The following is a 23,752-nucleotide window of genomic DNA, read 5'->3' as shown; positions in this document are numbered from 1 at the left end:
GGAAAAATACTCATGTATCAATCTAATTATCACATACAGTAACCATTATTAGGAATTTCTTTTTAAATTTGGATTCTATTGGGACTAAATATTCTATTGAGAGCATGGTTTCTGGAAGACAAGTTAAGGCAACACAAGTTTGGGTGCCATTCTGGGTGTCGTTAATACCTCCAGCCATTCAGTGGCACCCACAGCTCCGAAGTCACCAGCGCTCCAGCTGGCAAAGACAATGCTTCTTCTGGGTTTAAACCCGCCTGAAAGACAACAAAAGGTTAGCTTCATCTTGGGAACAAGTATAGGCAGACCAGTGATTTAAAGATAAAATCAAAAACTTCTAACAGCAGATTAAAAAATTCTTTTCCTGCCCTAACCGGTTTGGCTCAGTGGATAGAGTGTTGGCCTGCGGACTGAAGGGTCCCAGGTTTGATTCCGGTCAAGGGCATGTACCTTGGTTGCGGGCACATCCCCAGTAGGGGGTGTGTAGGAGGCAGCTGATCGATGTTTCTCTTGTCAATGTTTCTAACTCTCTATCCCTCTCCCTTCTCCTCTGTAAAAAATCAATAAAATATATTAAAAAACAAAAATTCTTTTGAGGCCCCAGGTGAAAACAAATTTTGAAAGTGATCTACATTATCGATCACATTATAAGGAAATAATAAATGTTGAATCACTATGTTGCACACTAAAGCTAATGTAACATTGTATGTCAACTATATGCAATAAAAATAAATCTTTACAAATTAAAGTAATCTAGAAAAAACAAGGTAGGTAATCATTTGCAAATAAGATTTCCAGTACGCAGCAGGGACCAGCTTATTGAAAGGCGCTTTTTTTCAGCTCCATTCTTTCGATCCCTTACCTTCTGGACCAAGATATACTTGAAATCACAGTGTATCTTATTTGAGAACAATTTGCTTAAAAGTATGTAACTTAGAAATTGCTTGAAAAAACAGTTGTTATGAAATAAAATAACAATTCACACATTTATGTTATAGGGAAGAGTTTTCAGAGAAACGACATTAGTGGCAGTTCCTTTGGGGGCTACATGCACCACTGCCCTCCATCCCTTCCCTTTCCCTCAGTATATATTTTTCGATGTTAAGCATTGCAACTTACCGTGATCCAAAGATTCAATAATGTGGTGAAGGTTTGCATGTGTGTGGGGGTAGGTATAGAGGAGTGGCAAATACCATGGGAGAAAGGCTTCAAAGTGAGCCTTTATATATTATGTTTATAATATACAAATATTTTCTCATACTAACAAATATATCAAATCATACAAAATTTTACAATCCTATATAATAAAGGGTAATATGCAAATTGACTGAACGGTGGAAAGACTGGTTGCTATGACATGCACTGACCGCCAGGGGGCAGATGCTCAACGCAGGAGCTGCCCCCTGGTGGTCAGTGTGCCACAAGCCTGGCTGACAGATGCCGAACACAGTGGCCTGCCTCCTCAGCAGTTGGACATCCCCTGAGGGCTCCTGGACTCTGAAAGGCAGGCCAGGCTGAGGGACCTTCTCCCTCTGCACTCCCCCCCACCCCCCTGCACAAATGTCGTGCACCAGGCCTCTAGTAAAACTATAAAACATTAGTACACAGGTATATCACCGCTTGCTTTCAATCAGATTCCTTAGGGGCCATGTCAGATTTGCCATATCATTCTGGGTATGTCGAACTCAGAATTAGGACCAAATATAACACTTTTCAGTATCTCAAAAGAAATGGATGGGCCCTGGCTGGGTAGCTCAATTGGTTAGAGCTGTTGTTCCAGTAAACCAAGGTCTCAGGTTCAATCCCCAGTCAGGGCACATACGAGAATCAACCAATGAATGCGTAAGTGGAACAACTAATTGATGCTTCTCTCTCCCTTCCTCTAAAATTAATCAATAAATAAAAATTTAAAAAAAATGGATGATTCCCAGTATAATGAAGACACTGCATGGAAAGCTGTTTCAAAGTCAAAGGCAGGGATATAATGTATAGCATAGAGAATATAGTCAATGATATTGTAATAACTGTATAGTAACAGATGGTTACTAAACCTATCATGGTAATCATTTCATAAGGCATATAAAATGTCAAAGCACTATGTGGAACACCTGAAATCAATTTGTATGTTAACTATATTTTCAAAAGTCAAAGGAAGATATAACAAAAGAAAATCTGCTTTATACTAAAGACCTCAGGGTTTAGAAGGAGTGACAACGGTAAAAGTGAGCAAAGCATACTATAACATTTAAAACTATATGCAGCACATAGATATTCAAGTTCTCAAAATGTGCACTCTACCTTTAAAGACCAAATCAGAGAATATCTGGGCAAGTTCCAATAGAAGGGCTGTTCCCACACTGGATTTTGCAGCTCCAGGACCCCAGGCATCCCTCTGGGCCCCGACTACAATATAATGACCTTAAAAAAAAAAAAATACAATGAGCTCTTAAATTGTTTTCTGAGTCTAAAATAAGCACATTCATAGAAGGGTAAAAATGAAGTATATGCATTAAGGGTAAGAGAGCTTTAAGATTTTGGGATTAAAAATTCATATGACAATACTAATATTTTTCCTTATTAATATTGGTCCTCTTTTGTTACATTACCAATTAAGTTTACTCATCAACTATGTATTTGTGCTCACCTCTCCTATATAATAAAAGGCTAATATGCAAATCAACCAAACGGGGGAATGACTGGTTGCTGATGTGCACTGAGCACCAGGGCTCAGACGCTCAATGCAGGAGCTGCCCCCTGGTGGTCAATGTGCTCCCACAGGGGGAGTGCCGCTCTGTCAGAAGCTGGGCTCACGGCTGGCGAGCACAGTGGTGGTGGCAGGAGCTTCTCTGCCTCCACATCAGTTGGACATCCCCCAAGGGCTTCCAGACTGCAAGAGGGCACAGGCTGGGCTGAGGGACGAATTTCGTGCACTGGGTCTCTAGTTGTTTAATAAGCAACCAAAATCCAAGGATTTTCAATACCCAATGATATGACTATTTGAATGCATTTAAATAGATAGATGACCTATTATCAGTATCAGCAAATTATAGCCCACATGTTGATTCATTATGCATTGTCTATAGCTGTTTTCATGATATAATACCAGATTTAAATAGTTGCATCAGAGACTGTATGGCCTGCAAAATGTTTATTATCTGTCCCCGTAAGTAGAAATTAGCTTACTGCTGGTCTATTCAATAATAAAAAGCAATTTTTAAGTCATAATGGTCATTTTTTGACAAGTTATTTTCCTGGGGCTTTATTTAGCTCCCAAGGAAAGTGACACCTAAATGATTCACTTTAAGACATATAAGACTTAGCTTAAGCCAAGCCAGCCTTCCCTCACTCCCTCCTCTGGCTACATGCTTAACAGGGAGAAAACCAGAAATACATAAATAGAGCAATAGACACAGTTAGACAGAGAAATCAGGGGTCTTTACCTGGTTCTTCAAAGCCTTTAATAACACCGAAGACATTAAAAATTCGTATCTCTTTCAGCACATTGTTCACAGTGAGTTTCACATTCCTATTCTGTGTGGTTACCAGCTTACATGAAGAATCTGTTTTCCAAGAAGAAGGACAGTCTCCTTCCATGTTTTTAGAACTAAAAAACAGAAATCAGCATTCTGAGTTACTGCTACTTTCCCCAAGTTTACAAAACCAGTCCTTCTTACATCCAGTAGAGTTCTAGGTTAAGAGGTCATAAGAGAACATACAAAATTACCCCCTAGTGGCTATTTGTTTCTTATTCTGATCTGGAGACAACCATGAGTTACTTCCTGTTTAAGCACAATGTTCTTACCTTCTTCTGATGTGTGCCTTTCTGCCAGAGAATAGTTATAGTTTACATTTAAAATAGATACCAAGATGGACTCAGATGGACTTTCTCTTACATAAAAGTCCATTAATATATTCCCATGTTTGCCCTAGCCGGTCTGGCTCAGTGGATAGAGCATCGACTTGTGCACTGAAGGGTCCCGGGTTTGATTCCCGGTCAAGGGCACATGCTCGGGTTGTGGGCTTGATCCCCAGTAGGGGGCATGCAGTAGTCAGTTGATCAATGAATCTCTCTCATCGATGTTTCTATCTCCCTCTCCCTTCCTCTCTGAAATCAACAATATATATATATATATATATATATATACATATATATATATATATATATATATATATATGACTTATGCCCTAACTGGTTTGGCTCAGTGGATAGAGCGTCAGCCTGCGGACTGAAGGGTCCCAGGTTCGATTCCGGTCAAGGGCATGTACCTTGGTTGCGGGTACATCCCCAGTAAGAGGTGTGCAGGAGGCAGCTGATCAAAGTTTCTCTCTCATCAATGTTTCTAACTCTCTATCTCTCTCCCTTCCTCTCTGTAAAAGATCAATTAAAAAAAAAAAGAGTGACTTAAAGGAAAAGACCTTTAAAAGTTACACACACACACACACACACACACACACACACACACACACACACACACATATATCTCCACATTTACTAACTCCACTAACACGGGTAGTATGTATAGAGGCTTATCTCAGTTATAAAAGAATATTCTCAGAGAAAGATAAGTATCACATGATCTCACTCTTATGTGGAATCTAATGAACAACATACACTGAACAAAAATAGATCCAAAGACACAGAAGCACCAAACAAACTGTCAAACCTCAGAGGGAAGGTAGGGAGGGTGGGAAGAGATTAACCAATGGACTTGTGTGCATATATGCACAACCCAAGAACACAGACAATAGTGAAGGCCTGGGTAGTGGACGGGGGCATGCACCAAGAGTTTACCAGTTTGACTGCTGGTCAGGGCAAATGCCCAGGTTTCAGGGTCGATCCCCAGTAGGGGGTGTGCAGGAAGCAGCTGATGGATGTTTTTCTCTCATCAATGTTTCTATCTCTCTCCCTATCCTTTTCCTCTCTCTAAAAACCAACAAAAACATTTAAAAAAAGAAAGAAAAGAAAATCCAGAACTAATGAGTATTATAACTCAACAGAAATTCCAACAGATCTTCTCCAATAACTGAATGGGTTGCCATAGGCAACAAAATGTTTAACCACAGCAAGCATTCAAGCACAGCTATGCCAGGAATACTACACAAGGAATTCACTGAGTGAACTGAACAAGGACTCCTTGAGTTTATAAATCTAAGGTCTATCATTAATATCACTTTATGTTGGAAAATTTCATTTTTTATCTATACCAAATTAATAGCTATCCATCCCCAAAATGTTCCAAATGTGGAAAACAATAGCCAATTGTTTTAAGACTTTATCAAATCAACGGATTATTCTCCTTAATCATAAAGTCTCACCCTGCAAGGCAGTTTTCAAATAAGAACTTACTCGAACAGTTTCTCTGCAGCAGCTCTGGAAATGGTCTGGACAGGGATATTAGGCAATCCTGATGACTGAGACGGTGGAAACTGAGTATGATTGAAAGAAGGGAATCCTGGCGTATAAGGATCACCTGTTCCCAGATGAGCCTAGTAAAACAAAAGAGCAATCACTTCTATCAGGTACTTGCTCAAGAAATTTCCTTGTAAGATTCAGATTGAGTATGAGGCTATAGCCCAAGCTTAGCTTAGCACCTTAAAGTCTGTAAGTCTGAGTGGCGCTATGATACGTGACTCTTGGTTTTTATGGCATATGCCAAATTCAATTCAAGACACTATAATAATCTCCTCATATCAGTGGGAAATATATTCCAAGACCCTAGTGGATGCCTGAAACTGTGGATGAGTACTGAACCCTACATATACTTTATTGCTTCCTCTTTGGCATATTCAAACTACTAGCATCCCACATCTTTCTTGAACATAACCACTGTGATAACATGCCAGTCAATCTGATAACTGAGATGGCTACTTAGTGACTAATGGGCAGGTAGTGTGTGTAAAGTTGATACACTGGACAAAGGGATGATTCCAATCGCATGCTGGACAGAGTGGGATAACTCAAAAAAAATTATTTTAATTTTATTTTATGTTTAAAGTATTACAAATAGTAGTACATGTCTCCTTTTCAAAATTTCATTATGCTACTCAGGAAAGCACACAATTTAAAACTTCAGAATTATTTCTAGAACTTTCCATGTAATATTCTTAGATCACAATTGACAGTGGATAACTGAAAGCAAAACCGTGGATACTAGGGGACTAGATTATACTGATCGAGTACTTTTAGCAATAAGTAGCAACTAGGTTTCAATGTCATATAATTTATCTTCTTGCTTACTGCTAAAACTCTCCCAGACAAAAGTATTTAAGGAAGGCACAGTTTTATTTTTACTGATGTAAGTGAAATCTAGCAATAATTTAGAGAACCCAAAAACTCATTTGCTCAAAGAACTCACATGTCCAAACAATGGAAGCTCTGCATCAACAATGGGAAATTTAGTATGGTCCATGTAGATCAAAACACCAATTGCATTTAAACTTTCAGCATTTGCAACCTAAAAAACAAAACACAAAGCTCAGAATATGAAGAACTAATATAAATTTAAAATACATACTAGACTTTATGCTGACAAAGGGTTACAGAGGATAACACCTATGCTCCCAATATTCAAAATAGCTTATGTTTAGGAAAAATGTCTTAATATTCACTAAGAGTTTATTAGAGAAATAATAAAAACCCATCCAAGATATTTACTGTCTTAATATGCTCCATTCTAATTGCTTGTGTAGATGTGACTTTTAATTTTCCTTTTTCTAAAAGCTAGTTATAACTGAATTCTATATATATCCTGTCTAATAAAAGAGAAACATGGTAATTAGCCGTACCTCCGCTACCCTTCCCATTGGCTAATCGGGGCAATATGCAAATTAACTACCAGCCAAGATGGTGGCCGGCAGCCAGGCACCTTAAAGCGAACAGGCCGCTTGCTTGCTTCAGTGACGGAGGACTCCAACGTTCCCTGCCTGCCACTGCCGGCCTCTGAGCTTGCAGTTTAAAACATTGTTACAAACATAGAAGCTAAACAAAACCCCAGAAACCTGCTTTCAGCCAGCCGGGATTTCAGAGCTGGAGTTGAAACAGTGTTTCAATTATAGAACCCAAACAAACCAGACACCTGCTTTCAGCAGCCGAGGCCTAAGAGCTGGCCTCAGAGCTAAAGCTGGCCCAGAATAAAAAAGAAAAAAAGGAACGGTTGGGAGCTTCAGTCACCCACCAGCCTGAAAAGGGCCCTCAGCCCCTCACCCAGACTGGCCAGGCACCCCAGTGGGGACCCCCACCCTGATCCAGGACACCCTTCAGGGCAAACCAGCCGGCCCCCACCCGTGCACCAGGCCTCTATCCTATATAGTAAAAGGGTAATATGCCTCCCAGCACCGGGATCAGCATTACAGGGGGCAGCGCCCAAACCCCCTGATCGCCCTGAGGCTCTGTGTGTGACAGGGGGCAGGGCCACAACCTCCCTATCTGCCCTGTTCTGTTCGTGACAGGGGAAGGCACCCCAACCCCCTGATCAGCCCTGCTCTGTGCCTGATAGGGGGGAGCTCCCCAACCCCCTGATCACCCTGCGGCTCTGTGTGTGACAGGGTGTGGCACCCCAACCGCCCCCCCCCCCCCCACGGGCCCTGCTCTGTGTGTGACTGGGTAGAGCCATAACCTCCCCATTGGCCCTGCCCTGAGTGTGACAGTGGCGGCTCCCCAACCCCCTGATCTGCCCTGCTCTGTGTGACAGGGAGCAGCGCCCCAACTCCCCTATCGGCCCTACTCTGTGAGTGACAGGAGGGAGCTCCCCAACCCCCTGATGGGCCCTGCTCTGTGCATGACAGGGGGTGGCGCCCCAACTCCCCAATCGGCCCTGCTCTGAGCCCGACCAGCGGCTGCACCTAGGGATTGGGCCTGCCCTCTGCCACCCGGGAGCAGGCCTAAGCCAGCAGGTCGTTATCTCCCGATGGGTCCCAGACTGCGAGAGGTCACAGGCCGGGCTGAGGGACCCGCCCCTCCCCCGCCGAGTGTACTAATTTTTGTGCAATGGGCCTCTAGTGTGTGTGTGTGTGTGTGTGTGTGTGTGTACAATTTAAACTGCTTTTACTGAAGCATTTTTATAAGTTCATTTTCACTAAAAGACAATGGCTACAAAATAATCCAAGCAGATATGCCACAGTTTTGAAGTATCCTATTGACTTTAGATAATTGGTATTCATTAAGTACTTTAATAAATTTACATTTTCAGGTATGAGCATTTAAGACCACTTGTTTTCAGAACATAATAAAATTAACAATAGCATTTAACTGAGGAAGGTTATGACAACAATGTATAACTCATACTTACCTTTTCAGCAAATGTGATTTTCCCTGCTCTAACAAGCACTAAAGAGCCATTCACAGAAGTGCTTAAAGCCTCAAAGTCTTGTTTAGTGCCAAAATTGGCATGGACCAATTTACCCTAAAATAAAGACATTAGATTTAATGAGCGTTATGGTATTAGAACAGCCATAGAGTCTAAGGCAGAATGGTTTTACAGATCAAACTCAAGACAGGGTAAAAAAGGGCCAGGTCCTAGAAAGGATACATGTGATTTCTAAAGTCGAAAGTAGTCAGGGTTGCCTGGCCACACTGTGGCTCACTGGTTGAGCATCGACCCATGAACCAGGAGGTCATGATTCGATTCCTGGTCAGGGCACATACCCGGGTTGCGGGCATGATCCCCAGAAGGAGGCAGCCAGATCGATGATTCTCTGCCATCAATGATGTTTCTATCTCTCTCTCCCTTCCTCTTTTGAAATCAATAAAAATCTATTTTTTTTTAAAAAGTAGTCAGGGTTATCAGGAATGAAGTCAACATTTCTGGCCTCCTACATTCATGTCTTTCATTATCCCACGCAGTCTTTAATCTACATTGATATAGTTAGATTAAGTTAAGTACATTTAATCTATTTTATGTTGCTTCAGACATCTTGGGTGAAGAGAAAGGATAACAAGATATGTTAAACAGAGACATATACCAATATAAATTTTGTAGGCTAGCCATGGCAGCACCAATTACATAATGGTCTCATACTTGAACCCCAGACAATTGAAAACATGCATACTCCCTAACTGAAAGCTGATAATAATTTGTCTAAGAATGGTCTATTATAACAAAGTGACTTGCATAGATCAATATTTAGATGTTTACATAAGCTGTTACCATAATGTTCCTAAACTCTACTAATCCAGTTCAGATAAACTGACATTAATAACCAAATATCTAAATAGAGAAAGCTTGCAGGGGAACTAAAATCCTCAATGTTTTTTAGCAGAACAATCTACCCACCTCCAAACCCCTAACTTGTAGGTAACGACACAGCACAGGTTAAGCAGGAAGACAGAAGAACAATAAAACTTTATCTGGCTTAAAAGGCATCCACTAGAAAGGCCCCTGACATACACATATGTGGTTTTTTAACCTGAAAAACCTATATAGAACTATTCTATCCAGATGTTTTTTAAATTTCTGTAATAGTTGGGCCACATTTGCCTAAATTTCATAATATCAAGAATTAAAGAATCAAGCTATCAAGCTAAGATTGGTTGCAGCCAAGATGGTATTGATCTGTCCCCACATAAGGGGGAATCTGATATATGCAAATAACATACTACCATGTGTCAGGCACTGTCCAAAGCTCTAGGACACAATAATAAATGAAACCAACTCCTAGCTCTTTATATTCCAATGTAGAATCAAATGAATGTCAGGTGCCACAAGTACCATGAAGAAAAATAAAGCAAGGTAAGAGGAAGTGATTAAAGGAAGGACATTTTTGATAAGGCAATCAAGGAAGACTTCCCTAGGGAGGTAATCTTCTATATCTATAAAAGGCTAATATGCTAAGTGTCAGACCGTTTGACCAGTAGCTATGGTGCGCACTGGCCACCAGGGGGCAGCTCAACACACAGGCATGGAACAGACTGATGAATCTCAGAGGGAAGAGGGGAAGGTGGAAAGAGATTAACCAAAGATCTTATATGCATACTAGAGGCCCGGTGCACAGATTCATGCACCAGTGGGGTCCCTTGGCCTGGCCTGTGGGGATTGGGCTGAAACTGGTAGTCCGACAACCCCCGAGGGGTCCTGGATTGTGAGAGGGCACAGGCCAGGCCGAGGGACCCCATCGGTGCACAAATCTGTGCACTGGGCCTCTGGTATTAGATAAGAGACTTGCACAAAGTGAGGAAACAAGCATGCAGATATTTAAAGAGTGGTCCTGGCAAAGGAAAAGGCAAGTTTTATAAAGGCCTTGAGGTGAGAGTGTGCTTGAATTTGAGTGTTTGAGGAACAGCAGGGAGATTAAGAGTGGTCAGAGCAGAGTGAAAGAAGGGAACAGTAGAATTACTTGGAGCCTTGCTAACAAAGATGAAGATTTAGGGTTTCATTTTAACCAGTTACATTTTACAAGTAAATTTATACTATAACTCCTAAGAATAATAAAGACAATGAGCTTGTGAGCTATTCAACAGACAGAAAAGAAGTCATGCACTATTTTGTCTTACTTACAGTAACTGTCGTAGCCTTACTATATGCCACGTAACCCTGAGGATTCTCCAGGAGGTATGGCCCGCCATTGTTCATAGCAATTATGGTCACTGAATTTGGATCACTGTTAAAAAGATTATATTAAAATGAAGCTAAGACCACCATTGGGAAAAAAATTAAATGGCTTTAATACACTCAGTCTTTGCTATATTGATCAGAACTAAAAGTAGCTGCTTCTATAAAATAAGTTTACCATCTTTCAACATACCTGCTTTTGACCTGAATCTTAACAAAATGTTCATTATGCCAGGCTTTGCTGAATTGAAGTTTACGGAATTTATCTTCAATATAAAAAGCAAGGTTTGTATCTTTTTGAGATCCAGCCTCACGAGGGACATAAGAATTTTCATTTAGCTGCCTGGAGGAAAAATGTCACTGTTAAGATAAATATTAAACTCAAATATCAAGCAAATTATTTTTTAATTGAGAGAACATTGGTTAATAACAGTACATAAGTTTCAGGTGTAGACCATTATTTTCACCTACTTTAAAGTACTGTGAATCCCCTGGAAGCAAAACTCCTTATTCTGATCTGCCATGGCTATTTGTAAATATACACGGCATATTAATTATTTAATCTTTTTCTTTTAGTAGATAATATTCTCATTTCATCCATAATGCCTGATGTACAGTATACACAAAAGTATTCATCAGATGTGATAAAAATGCCAATTTCTAATTTAAGACTAAAAGAACTATTGCACCATTGGAAACTATAGGAAGCTAGTATAGCTAGAAAAAGGTAAAATATAAATTTGTTCTTTACAGAGTTAGATGCGTGTGTAAGGAAGAACTTAAAAATCTAAGGATTGCCCTTTTGTGGCTCAGCTGGTTGAGCGTGGACCGCACCAAAAGTTGCCGGTTGATTCCCTATCAGGGCACCTACCCAGGTTGTGAGCTAGATCACCCGTAGGGGGGGTGCAAGAGGCAGCCAATTGATGTCTTTATCTCTATATATAATCAATTTTAAAAAATCTAAGGACAAAAGAAACCTTACAACACTTCTTAAGACATGGATTAATGAGTGAGAACCAGAAGAAATCAAGGAATACTAGAGACATGTCAATTAGTCTTGATCTAGAGGATAAAGATGACTTGGCGAGAGTAGCAGAGCTTAGCATGATCTAAAAAAGGGGTTAGTACCAACAATAAATTTTAAAAATGGGTTAGGATGGAAAATCAGAGCAAAGAAGTCTGACAGCAAGCAACAAAGAAGCAGATAACGAAGATTAAGGACCTGTGAATTGTTTTTAAGAAAAAGGAGAGTCCCCACAATAGTTCTACTTTTTTCCCTATCATAGTTTGAATTCTTTACTGACTCCTTTACCCTCTAACAAAACACGGGAAGCCTCCCCTGCTCTAAAAAGCCTTTCCTCCAGACCGGTCACCTTTGTTTAGATATTCAGGTCCAACTTGTGAAGTCGCTGTGACTCACCTGATTGTCTTGGTGAAGTCTGCCGTATTCAGTTTCTCTGACAACATTGCTTTGAGGTCTGACCAAAATAAGTGGGGAGATACTTCAGGCAAGTCCTCTTCAGTTTCCTCTTCAGTGTCTATCGCTGCAGACTCTGTTTGCTCACATTCAGTTTTTGGCTCTACACGTTTACAATAGCCCAAATAGCCGATCAGAAATCCTAGGGATGAAAAAGTACAGAGCTGAATTCACAGGATTTTATTTATAATCTATTCCTATAGGGGTTAAAATATTTTCAGCTTAGTCTTCAAAATGCTGGTTTTAATCAAATTTAAAGCAGTTATAAAGGAATCAATGTATGCTTTACATATTTTAAACCATTTAATCTAATAAATTATATAACTTAACAGTTACTTTTTCAAAGCATGGGTGACTTTTCTTCCTAGTAGCCTTCCTTGAATACTTAGGCCAAGCTTCTATGCTACAAATATCCTGGGCCTATTTCTAGTCTAACACTTGCACATTACACTGAAATGATTCATGTGCCTTTCTCCCACCAGGCTAAACTCAGACAGGTTTAGAATCTTAATTATTGTATTTCTACTACCTTGCACAACGGCACACAAGAAGGTACAATATAAATGTTTGCTGAACTGAATTAACAACTTCCTAGAACTGGTGACAAGGAACATTTAAGGTTTAAATGGCACTCTTACCGATCAAGAAAAAGATGATGACAGCAACAGTCCCACAGCAGATTAATCCATTAAGCCTTTTCCGTTTTGCGTGAGCACGATTACCTCTCACGTTATTGTCAATTTCATCTTCGTCTGCAGCTAGTTTCATCTCCACACGACTGTTATCGCCATCTACTTGCCGTGTAAGACTAAACCGGCTATATGACAACGGTTCTCCACCAAACTGAGATTTTTTAAAAAATAAAGAAAGCATTAAGAAGGGAGTAGGGACATTAACAAAAAAAGTTTGGTTGGGTAACATACTTATTATTGGGCCATTACTATGACTTGCGATATATATTTTTTTTTTTTTAATATATTTTATTGATTTTTTACAGAGAGGAAGGGAGAGAGATAGTTAGAAACATCGATGAGAGAGAAACATCGATCAGCCGCCTCCTGCACATCTCCTACTGGGGATGTGCCCGCAACCCAGGTACATGCCCTTGACCGGAATCGAACCTAGGACCTTTCAGTCCGCAGGCTGACGCTCTATCCACTGAGCCAAACCAGTTTCGGCGTTGCGATATATTCTTAAGGAAAAAGAAGTCCCTGCCCTAGCTGATTTAGCTCACTGGATAGTCGGCCTGTGAACTGAAGGGTCCTGGGCCCCATTCCAGCCAAAGCCATGTACCTGGGTTGCAGGCTCAATCCTGACCCTGTTTGGGGAGGCAACCAATCGTGTTCAGGAAGCAACCAATTTGTATGTCTCTCTCTCTCTCCTCCCTTCCACTCTCTCTAAAAATCAACGGAAAATATCCTAGGGTGAGGATTAACAATAACAAAGGCAGTTCCCTTTTCAAACCAATATTCTTCTGTGTGCCCAGTTCTGTCAATGGCAGGTTATGGCTAGAACACAGACTGACTGGCCTTCATCTCCTTCAGCCTTTTCATTCAGGGGTGGTTATGCAAATACATGTTGATCTGTGCTTTTAGTTCCTCTGATCTACTTGGCAGTTCCCCTCCACAATGCCCCAAATACCCTGAAAGACCCGACAAGATTTTCTATAATTAATTCTATTCAAGACTAAATATAAATATATTCTTCTTTTGTGGGATGAGTTATAATCACCATTTCAAATGTAAATGAATACCTGATAATAGTTTTGGATATTATTTCGTGCTTACTTGGTGAAAGTCATTACTGCATATTTCATATTCTTACAAACTGTTGAGAGAAATATAAACTTAAAATATCTTACCAAGTTGGAGAATGTTGATCTGGCTTGATCCATCATTCTGAGCTGCCACACAGAAGAGCCTAGTAATAAAACAATTATCATAATGAGATAGATGCATTGCATCAAAATAAATAAAAGCTTTTATTACCACACTAGATTATGTATCAAAGTTACTTTTAAAACATTTTTTTTAAAATATATTTTGTTGATTTTTTACAGAGAGGAAGGGAGAGAGATAGAGAGTTAGAAACATCGATGAGAGAGAAACATCGATCAGCTGCCTCCTGCACATCTCCCACTGGGGATATGCCCGCAACCCAGGTACATGCCCTTGACTGGAATCGAACCTGGGACCTTTCAGTCCGCAGGCCGACGCTCTATCCACTGAGCCAAACCAGTTTCGGCTAAAACATTTTTTATTTTATATTTTAATTCTTAATTTTTAAATTTTATTATTTAATCCTCACCCGAGGATATTTTTCCATTGATTTTTAGAGAGGGTGGGAGAGAGGGAAAGACAGAAATATCAACGTGAGAGAAACACATCTATTGGTTGCTTCCTGAACACGCCCGACCAGGCAAGAAGCCTGCAACCTAGGAACATGCCCTTGACCAGAATAGAACCCAGGACCATTCAGTCCATAGGCCAATGCACTATCCACTGAGCAAAACTGGCTAGGGCTTAATTTTTATTCTTTAAAATAGATTTGTAGATTTCAGAAAGGAAGGGAGGAGGAGACAGAAACATCAATGATGAGAGAGAATCATTGATCGGCTGCCTCCTGCACCCCCCCCCTATTAAGGATCGAGCCCACAACCCAGGCATGTGCCCTGACCAGGAATCAAACCATGACCTCCTGGTTTCATAATAGATGTTCAATCACTGAGCCATGCCAAACGGGCTCAAGTTTACTTTTAAATATTATCACCTTTCTAGAAAGGGCTTCTCACCAAGATATTTAGTTTACATGACAACTAAGTTTATTGAAATCTTTGCTTAGATCTCAAACTGAGGTGCGGTGAGTAGACAGGCTCAAGGACATTATTGGGAGAAATAAGACATTTCAGTATAAACTATATACTGGAACAGTATTGCATCAGTTAGATTTGGGGAATGTGATAATGGTATTGCGTTTTTGGAGAACGCCTTGTGCTTAGCAGATTAATGGGTAAAAATTTAAGGATGAGATATTGTAATGTCTATAACTTTCATTTAAAAAGTATATAAGAAATAAAGCAAATGTGGAAACTGTTAATGACTGATGAGTCCAGGTAAAGGGTGTATGGAAATGCATATTACTGTTATTTCAATTTTTCTTGCAAATCTTTTCAAAATTAAAAACGTGGGGAAAACTAGTTAGACCAGGGGTTCTCAAACTTTTTAAACAGGGGGCCAGTTCACTGTCCCTCAGACCACTGGAGGGCTGGACTATAGTTTAAAAAAAACTGAACAAATTCCTAAGCATACTGCACATATCTTATTTAGAAGTAAAAAAATAAAACGGGAACAAATACAATATTTGTATTTGCATGTGGCCCGCGGGCCGTAGTTTGAGGACCCCTGAGTTAAGACTGTCATCCATGGTATGTAGATTTATGTAACTGAAGTTAGTTGAAGGCACAAATACAAAAGAAATAGACTGGCACCTGAAAAAAAAAAATACAACAAAGCATCTTCAATAGAAAAAGAGAGAAAACCTGATCCTTCTGATTAAAAGAACAGTTCCTATAAATGACATGATAGATCTTTGATGCAAAAAGAATACACAAAAGGAAACACATAGAGTATGCTATTTCCTAGATGAAGAGCCAAATTATCTGAGAGGTTAAGTGACTTGTTCAAGGCTGAAAAATTATAATCTAAAAATGAAATTCAATGTGTTACTGGGTTTTAGAAATTGTGTTCTCATTTCTAAAAATATTAACTAATCTTAACAAGACATTATATAAACTGGAATTAGAAAAGCCTCCTATCAAAACCTATTAACATTTTATTTAATTCCGTAGCTTTGAAGACCAAAGCCAATAACCAATAAATAGATCATATTCTTAGAAGCACAAACTCTTGCCCCATCTGGTACAAAATGCTTATCACTATCGTTACACTAGAACTGCCCTAACCCAATCACTAGAGCCAGAACTAGAAGGCCCCACCCTGAACGAATTTTAATCATCCTTTTCTAGGAAAAAGCAGCTTACTTTAATGCTCATCTGAATCAGCCATTCCTCAAGGTTTCTAGTTTTAAATTAATTTTAACACTAAAGTGACAACATATTTAAAAATGATCTAAATAAAGGATTTAAATAAATGATAAGATTGAGTGATTGCAAGTCTACATTAATAAAACATCTAAGTATGGTTTTGTATAATTAAAATCGAAGCACATTTTTTACTGAGAAAACAGATATTCCTATTTCAATCCCCAGGTATAAAATTAAGACTATAACATAAAAGAAATCAAGTTAGAGGAAAAAACTGTGACCTAGGCAATTCCTATTTTAACATATCTGTGAAGAATATAATGCTATGATATCCTAAAAAGTTATTCCTGAAATTTTATACAGAGAATTTGAGTCATTCTTTTAAAATGACCTCACACACCAATTTGTTTCAAAAAATAAAATAAAACTACCTCACACACAGTAAAGCCTTCTATTTAAAAGAACCCCTTAATGAATTTTCTTCCAACTGAAATCATTAATTTAAATGTTCTAAAAGCATGAAAGAGAAACTTTCCAGGCTAGTTGCAATAACACTATCCTATCTATAAACACACCCAGCAACTCTTATTTGGCTTATTTCAAGATATCACCACCAATGCTGATAATCTATTACAAGAAACAAACCAGCCCTAAACAGTTTGGCTCAGTAGAAGAGAGTTGGCCCAAGGACTGAAGGGTTCCGGGTTCGATTCCAGTCAAGGGCACGCACATACCTCCGTTTCAAGCTCAATCCCTAGCACTGGTTGGGGCTTGTATGGGAGGCAACCAATTGATGTGTCTCTCTCACATTGTTGCCTCTCTGTCTCTCCCCCTCCCTTGCACTCGCTCTAAAAATCAATGGAAAAATATCCTTGGGTGAGGATTAATAAAAAGAAACAAACCAAACATCGCCTTGATTTTTAGTCATATGAGCACCTGGTATATCTTTGGTGTTCTTAACAATAAATGGGAAAACTACTCAGTTGCTCACATTAATAATGATAATTAAGGTAAGCAAAACAGAGCCCCCTGTGTTTCTGAACATGAAATGGAAGGAGGATCTGAAATGTTTTCAATTGAGCCATGGAATGGAAGACAGGAGACAGGCAAAGGTAGTAGACTACAATCTTAAACTTCTTTAAAACTCAAATATTATTCCCACTTTCTATAAATGTGGCATTAATTTCTAATTAATTTTTTAAATATTGTTATTATCTTGAGGCTTTGAGACACTCCTTTGGGGTGTCTCAAAACCAGGAGGGCAGGAGATCAGGAACTAAAATATACTTTCACCTATTTATAACACTCAAAGCTGCTACTCCATTTTACCTGAAATAAAAACAAGACACTTGTTATCACTGAAAAACTACCTTCAGTTTAGGAAAGAGGCCAGTTCCAAAGTCCTCGGAGCTCAGATAAAGTGAGGTTCCTTTTGCCTGCTTGAGGCTGTTCTAGAGGCCTTCACCACCCAATACTTCACTGCCCTCTACTTTCTCCAGAATGAAACAGAAGCCAGTCCTGCCCTTACCCACTAACATTCTTCCCCTGTTCTTGAAACCCTACTCAAGGGCCATCTGTGAAGCCTCTTCTGATTGCTGTGCCTATCCTAAATAATACTTGGCATGGAATTACATGGTAACGAGATTCTATTTCTTAATACAGGGGCATGCTTAATGTATGAAGTTCATTTTTCACATCATTTGGGAATGATAAGAATGCAATGAAAACCTGATACCTGGAATCTTTTCCTATCCGTCACTATTCTGTTTCATCCTGAAATCACTGAGCAAAGCTTGGGTAGTAGGGAGATTTTTAAAAGTAGAAAACTTTAAAGCCTACATGGGTAAGGCTCCAAGACCTCAAGCAATTGATTACAGATACCCATTTCGCAAAATATTTCCAGTGAAAATGAGACTACATGAACTTACAGAACTTTTGCAAGGCCCTCGGACCTCATACTTGAATATACACAGAATGACTTATGAAGAGAAGGTCAAGCTTTCCTAGCTTTAAGAGTCTAAATTGAAAAGGCAGTGGAGGAAATCAAAGAAAACAAGCAGCATCTTTATTACCATTCAGCTTTCTGAAAAAAGACTGCCCAGTTGGAAGGTCAGGACCACTTGAAGTCATTGCGGTTTACCTGTGTAGTGGTCAGGGAAAGCATACAGAAGGCAAACACACAAGAAGAGTTCCAAAAGACCTCAGAGGACTTAAAAATTTTTTTTTTGAGAGAGAGAGACGAGAAACATAGACTAGTTGCCTCCCACACAGAGCCTCAATCCGGGATCAAACCTGCAACCTGGGTATGTGCTCTGACCGGCAATTGAACCCGCCACCTTTGGGTGAATGGCAGGATGCTCCAACTACATCAGCCAGGACAAGATCATTTTTAACTAACTAGCTCTCATTGTTGTCTAATTCAAATTCAGCTGTGAGCCTTGCTTCATTTTTAATAAGTACATGTACATTATCAGAGGCAATAAATGCCTCCCCTTAGGGCACAATTAGCACTCTTCCCTATCCAACACTCTTCAGCACCGACTAGAAGCACGCCATTGCCCGACAAAGAACATTCCATCAAAGACAAATTATTGTAGTTAATCCTCACCTGAGGATTTTTTCTATTGGTTTTCACTGAGTGGAAGGGAGAGAGAAATATCTATTGGTTACCTCCTGCGCCCGCCCAGGGACCCTGGATCCCAGGTGTGTGCCCTGGGACCCGAAACACTTTGATGTGTGTGGGGACACTCTTGGCCAGGCTCAAAGACGGATTAAAGGGTGCCTTGCTATTAATAGACTTGGAAAATTTTCTACCAATGACAGAAATGTTTTAATTCTGGATTTTCTTGTCAAGCGTACTGAGTTTATTATAATCCCAAACTGAGGGGTGTGTGTGGCTGGGGGAGGTCAGAAGGCCAGCAAGTACTAGCGTGCCTACATTTTCACAGTAAAAATCAACTTTCGTAAATCATTTAAAATCTGTCAAAGATCAAACTCCCCAGCTCAGAGACAACTGAATCAGCATCTCGTATTCCAAACTCATATTTAAGCACAGAATAGAGATATCAGGTATCTAAATAACCTCGGTAACAGGACAACTATTTCCTACTGCAGTCCTGTCAACCCGCTCCCTCCCCACCCCTCCCCCCGCCAAGAAAACGGGATAAAATAGCAATCGAGTTCTCTGAGGGACCCGAGGTCACCGCAGTGGGCAGAGGTAAAATGTGGACCGAAAAGAGCCAGGTCACAAAGCGCCATCCTCCCAGCGACCACCTTAGAGAGCCGCCGACCAGAAACGGCGACACAATGGACCTTGGACCCCCTCGCCGGCTGTGCAAATCGATTCCAATGCAGATAACTTCTACTAAGCCTCCTCTAGACCACAGCTCTCACAAGGTACACGTTTCATTCCCAGGGTCTCCCATTTCAGAGCGAGGCGAGCCAAGCCGGTAGGCGTTCAGCCGGCTTCTGTCTGTCGGGGGGGGGGGGGGGCAGGGGGGGAAACTGAGAACGCACACGCCAGCCCAACTGCAGCGAGCGGCAAGAAAGATCGGGTTCTGCCCGGGAGCTCAAGTGCACAGCTCCCAGAAATCCCGATCTAAACGCCCGGGACAAACCAGTAACCGAATCCGGGGCAGCTGGGTTCCTTCCAGCAGGGAAACCAGGTTCCGGGGCGAGCGCCAAGGCGGCGGCGAAGGGCCGCCGGCTCAAGGTCACCCCCGCACCCCGACAGCCATTCCCCGGGGACACTTCCGAGAGCGGCCACGTGCTCGCGGCGGAGCGGGCCAACCCTGCGGCGGCGCGGCTCGCCGGGCGCGGGGCGGACCCCCGGCTTCCGAGCCCGCGGCGCAGGGCTGTCCCACGAAGACCTGCATCTGTTGGGGGGAGTGAGAACCCGGGACCCTGTGGCCGGAGGGGCCGGAAGCCGCATGGCGGGGCGCGGAGTGACAGTTGGGAGCCCTCCAGCTCGCCCTCAGCGCCCCAACTGGGAAACCGCGCGGCTCTCGGCGCCTGAGACGAGCAGGGAGCGGAGAAGAAGGCCAGGGCAGCCCCCCGCCGCCCCGCCCCGGCGCACCTGCCGCCCGCTCCTCGCGCGGTGGCGGCCTCCTCCCCATTCGCACGCGGGCCCCGCTCCATCCCGCCCGCCCGAGCCCTGGAGGCGCCGCAGCCTCCCCGCGTCCCCCGCGGACGTTGGACAGCGCCGAGGGGGGCCGCTCCGCAGATCGCCCGGCCCGGCCCCGCAGAAGCCACGGGTCGTCGGAGTCCGAGCAGCGGCGCGTCACTCACCCCGGAGCCTCCTCCGCCCGCAGTTGACCGCACCTCCGCCGACAGAAGCTGGCTGACACCCTCCGAGCCGGCGGCGGTCCCACCGCTGTTTATAGTCTGGCCCCGCCTGCCGCGACCCCCCTGGGCTTGCGTCACTTCCTGCCGCACGTACACCTCAAAGAGGCGTTCTGCTAACGGATCGCCCCCGGCAAAGCACGCACAGGACCTGGGCCCGCCCCCGCAGCGAGCGAGGGGCGGGGCAGGGTGGGGGAAAAGGCGCCAATTCTTCAGGTGCGGGCGGGGCGGGCGGGGCGGGCGGGGAGGGCGTGAATGGCACGCCGCCTGCGGCCGCGAGTCGCTCTGCTGGGGATCGGCCCGCCCGCAACTCTACAACCCGATCCTTCAGTCTAACCTTGACGGAGCACCAGACCTTGCAATGCAAGGTCAGATGGTGTGAACGTCCACTCCTAAATGTTGGCTTCTTACACCGAAATAAGTCCTTTAAAGCATATGTCCTTGATGGACTATTAGGTAGCCACTAAAGCCATATTGTGCAGATATATTTTGCAGTCTCAGGATACTTAGGCTAAGCAAAGAGGAAAAATAATTAAAAGCAAAATGCAAATTTGTACTTAGGATGTGGAAAAGCTACTCCTGAACCAGGACGGGCCGTGCTTCTCCTAATGTTTAATGCGTGAGGAAATGGACGGGAAATAGAAAAAAGAGATTAGAATGATAGAATTGTAGATGAGCGTTCATGTTCATTGCCAGTGTTACTATAGGATTCTGCAGTGCATAATAAATAAAACTGAATTCTTGTCACTTTATTAAACACTTTCCAAACATTCACACCCTCTCCCTGCCTCTTTGTAACCTATAGTCCAGTGAGGGAGATTAGACAAGTGTACAAAGGGAAGAAATGACTGGGGCTATAAAAGGGTTCGAGATAAAGCCCTTTCAAGAGCCCTTGGAGAGTATTATGCTAAATGAAATAAGTCAATTAGAGAAAGACAAGTATCACAGGCTCTCACTCATATGTGGAATCTAGTGAACAAAATAAACTGATGAGCAAAATAGATTCAGAGACACAGAAGCATGAACACACTGTAGAATCTCAGAGGGAAGGCGGGGGAGGGTGGGTGGGAAAAGATCAAACAAAGAACTTGTAGGCATATATGCTTAACCCGTGGACACAGACAATAGGGTGTCTGAGGCCTGGGGTGAGGGGTGGAGGTGAGCTAGAAGAGATCAATGGGGGGGGGGGGGGGAGAGGGGGGGTTTAAATCGGGCATATGTAATACTTTCAACAATAAAGATTCAATTAAAAAAATGATAAGAGCTCTGAGGAATGTAGAACAATCAATCCTTTAAAATGCAAATTAATTTCTGCTCCTGCTCTTCCCTTTATGCGGCGCTATAATAGAGAAAATACTCGGGGTTCTACCCACAACCTTTCCTTTTACCCCCCCCCCCCCCCCCCCCCCCCGTTCCTTAAAATCTCTCCCAATGAAGAACTATTTTAAAATCTTGTAAGTAGGAGTATCTCTCTCTGCACCTTAGTGGATCTACACAGGACAAAGTTTAAACGAAGAATACGATGCATATGAATTAGCTGTGGAAGGGCCGCCTTGAAATTCAGACAATAAGCCTGTTGAGTCCCCTCTCCCTTTCCTAGACTGGTGGGATCTTAAAAAACAAAAACAATGCTAGTATTCTGGTGAAAATCTTACAGCCATGTTGGGGGAAAGAGGGCTTAGGAGATGGAGGTCAGGACAGAACCTATGAAAACCCAAATTTTAAAAATGACTACAATGAGCCCCGCCGGCCTGGCTCAGTGTTTGAGCGTTGACCTAAGAACCTGGAGGTCACGGTTCAATTCCTGGTCAGGGCGCATGCCCCGGTTGTGGGCTCGATCCCCAATTGGGGGTGTGCAGGAAGCAGCCAATCAATGATTCTCCGTCATCATTGATGTTTCTATCTCTGTCTCCCTCTCCCTTCTTCTCTGAAATCAATAAAAAATATTTTTTTAAATTACTACAATGAAACAATAAAGAGGAAGAACATCACCTTAAAGGTGTGTCAATTATATTTTTATTTTCATGCTTTTATTAGTAATAGACACTAAGCAACTAAATTCCCGTTACTATCCCTTTCCCCCTCAATTTCAAGTTAGATGAAAATAAATTTGTCTTGTTTTGTTGCTGAATTTATAACATACTGAGAAGTAATTTTGCTTTGTCTGGCAGTCCATACAAATGTTCCATTACACAGAAAAGAGAGAGAGAGAGAGAGAGAGAGAGAGAGAGAGAGAGAGAGAGAAAGAAAGAGAGAGAATGGTTTGCACTTCTCCCCAACTAGAGTAAATAGCTTAAATCACCCTACTCAGGGAGATAAATAGCAGAAATCCAATTAGGGCCATTTGCCAACCACACCCAAAGACAGATGAAGGAAATAAGTCTCATTTTTGCACATCAACATAAAAAACTGACGAATATTCGATTGAGATCCTCCCTAAAGACCTCCCCCTGGACTCCCAGCCTTTAAAACCCCTCAAAACACAGGTCCCAGGGCTCCCTCTCCCTCCAGGAGCACGCCTGTGCCTTTCCCCTCTCCCCTCCACTCCCCCCACGGCATGCATTTCCTAAACTCTAAGGGACCCCATGAGGCTTAGAGGCTTACAACCAGGGCAGCAATAGGCATCTACAGCTCATCCTGGGCAAACCCCCTGAACCTGTCCCCAAGGCCCTCTTTTTTTCTGACTTCTTAGTGAGCCAAGGCAGCCTAGCCTAGGCTCATTTCCTCACCTGGTTCCTCCCCTGTCATCCATAGGTCAGGGTGGGCAACCCCTGGCACGCGTGCCAAACATGGCATGCCAGTAACTTTTGCTGGCACGCCGAAACCCTCTCTTATAATCTTCCATTTACAATTTTTCTTATATCAACTTTTATTTTTCAGATAAATTCAGTGTAGGTGCATCTTAGATAAATAAATAATTTTACATAACAAGTTATCTTAAAGACCATAGACATGGATTGACCAGAGAGAGGGGAAGAGCAATTTCTATGCCTTTGCCTTAACTCTCCCTGCCTTCCTAGATCCGACCAGTCGTTTTGGTTTCATCCACATACACTTGTGAATCTTTGTTTTCAGTGATGAATTTTGTTACGTCTCGTAATAGGAGTAGCCTGACAGATGAAAGTAGTAGCTCGTGCATATCTCTGAAGGTCACGAAATATAAACCTGATGTAAAATCTCTGTCATCAGTGATGCAGCAGCAAAAAGTCCCACTGATGATATCAAACGGAGTCATAGTTTCTGTCGGACTATCAGTGTACATGTATACATTAAAAAATAAATGTATTTTCATCATCATATACTGTGTTTTTGTCGCTCGAATGAATTTATATATTTCTTCAAGGGTTC

The 23,752-nt window shown here is 42.0% G+C and overlaps 1 protein-coding gene across 2 annotated transcripts in view; it reads right to left on the bottom strand.

Moving 5' to 3' along the window:
* The window catches only part of TFRC (transferrin receptor), a 29,540-nt gene extending 9,063 nt beyond the window's left edge, over window positions 1–20,477 (bottom strand). Inside the window, exons 1-12 of one of the 2 annotated variants that reach the window (XM_059687511.1) lie at window positions 20,351–20,477; window positions 13,883–13,941; window positions 12,660–12,864; window positions 11,965–12,163; window positions 10,738–10,887; window positions 10,491–10,593; window positions 8,286–8,399; window positions 6,354–6,452; window positions 5,345–5,484; window positions 3,438–3,601; window positions 2,296–2,415; window positions 169–254 (exon numbers count right to left, since the gene is read on the bottom strand). In XM_059687511.1, coding sequence (XP_059543494.1) covers window positions 169–254; window positions 2,296–2,415; window positions 3,438–3,601; window positions 5,345–5,484; window positions 6,354–6,452; window positions 8,286–8,399; window positions 10,491–10,593; window positions 10,738–10,887; window positions 11,965–12,163; window positions 12,660–12,864; window positions 13,883–13,918 — 1,416 coding nt within the window. In that variant the 5' untranslated portion in view covers window positions 13,919–13,941; window positions 20,351–20,477. The remainder of the gene's footprint in view (window positions 1–168; window positions 255–2,295; window positions 2,416–3,437; window positions 3,602–5,344; window positions 5,485–6,353; window positions 6,453–8,285; window positions 8,400–10,490; window positions 10,594–10,737; window positions 10,888–11,964; window positions 12,164–12,659; window positions 12,865–13,882; window positions 13,942–20,350) is intronic. The other variant, XM_059687508.1, reaches the window with a different exon arrangement.
* Window positions 20,478–23,752: the final 3,275 nt, after the last annotated feature.

The sequence above is a fragment of the Myotis daubentonii genome, chromosome 3 (assembly GCF_963259705.1).
Source record: "Myotis daubentonii chromosome 3, mMyoDau2.1, whole genome shotgun sequence".
Lineage (NCBI taxonomy): Eukaryota > Metazoa > Chordata > Mammalia > Chiroptera > Vespertilionidae > Myotis > Myotis daubentonii.
Note: the sequence above shows the minus strand (reverse complement) of the source record. Positions and strands in the feature narration are given on the sequence as shown.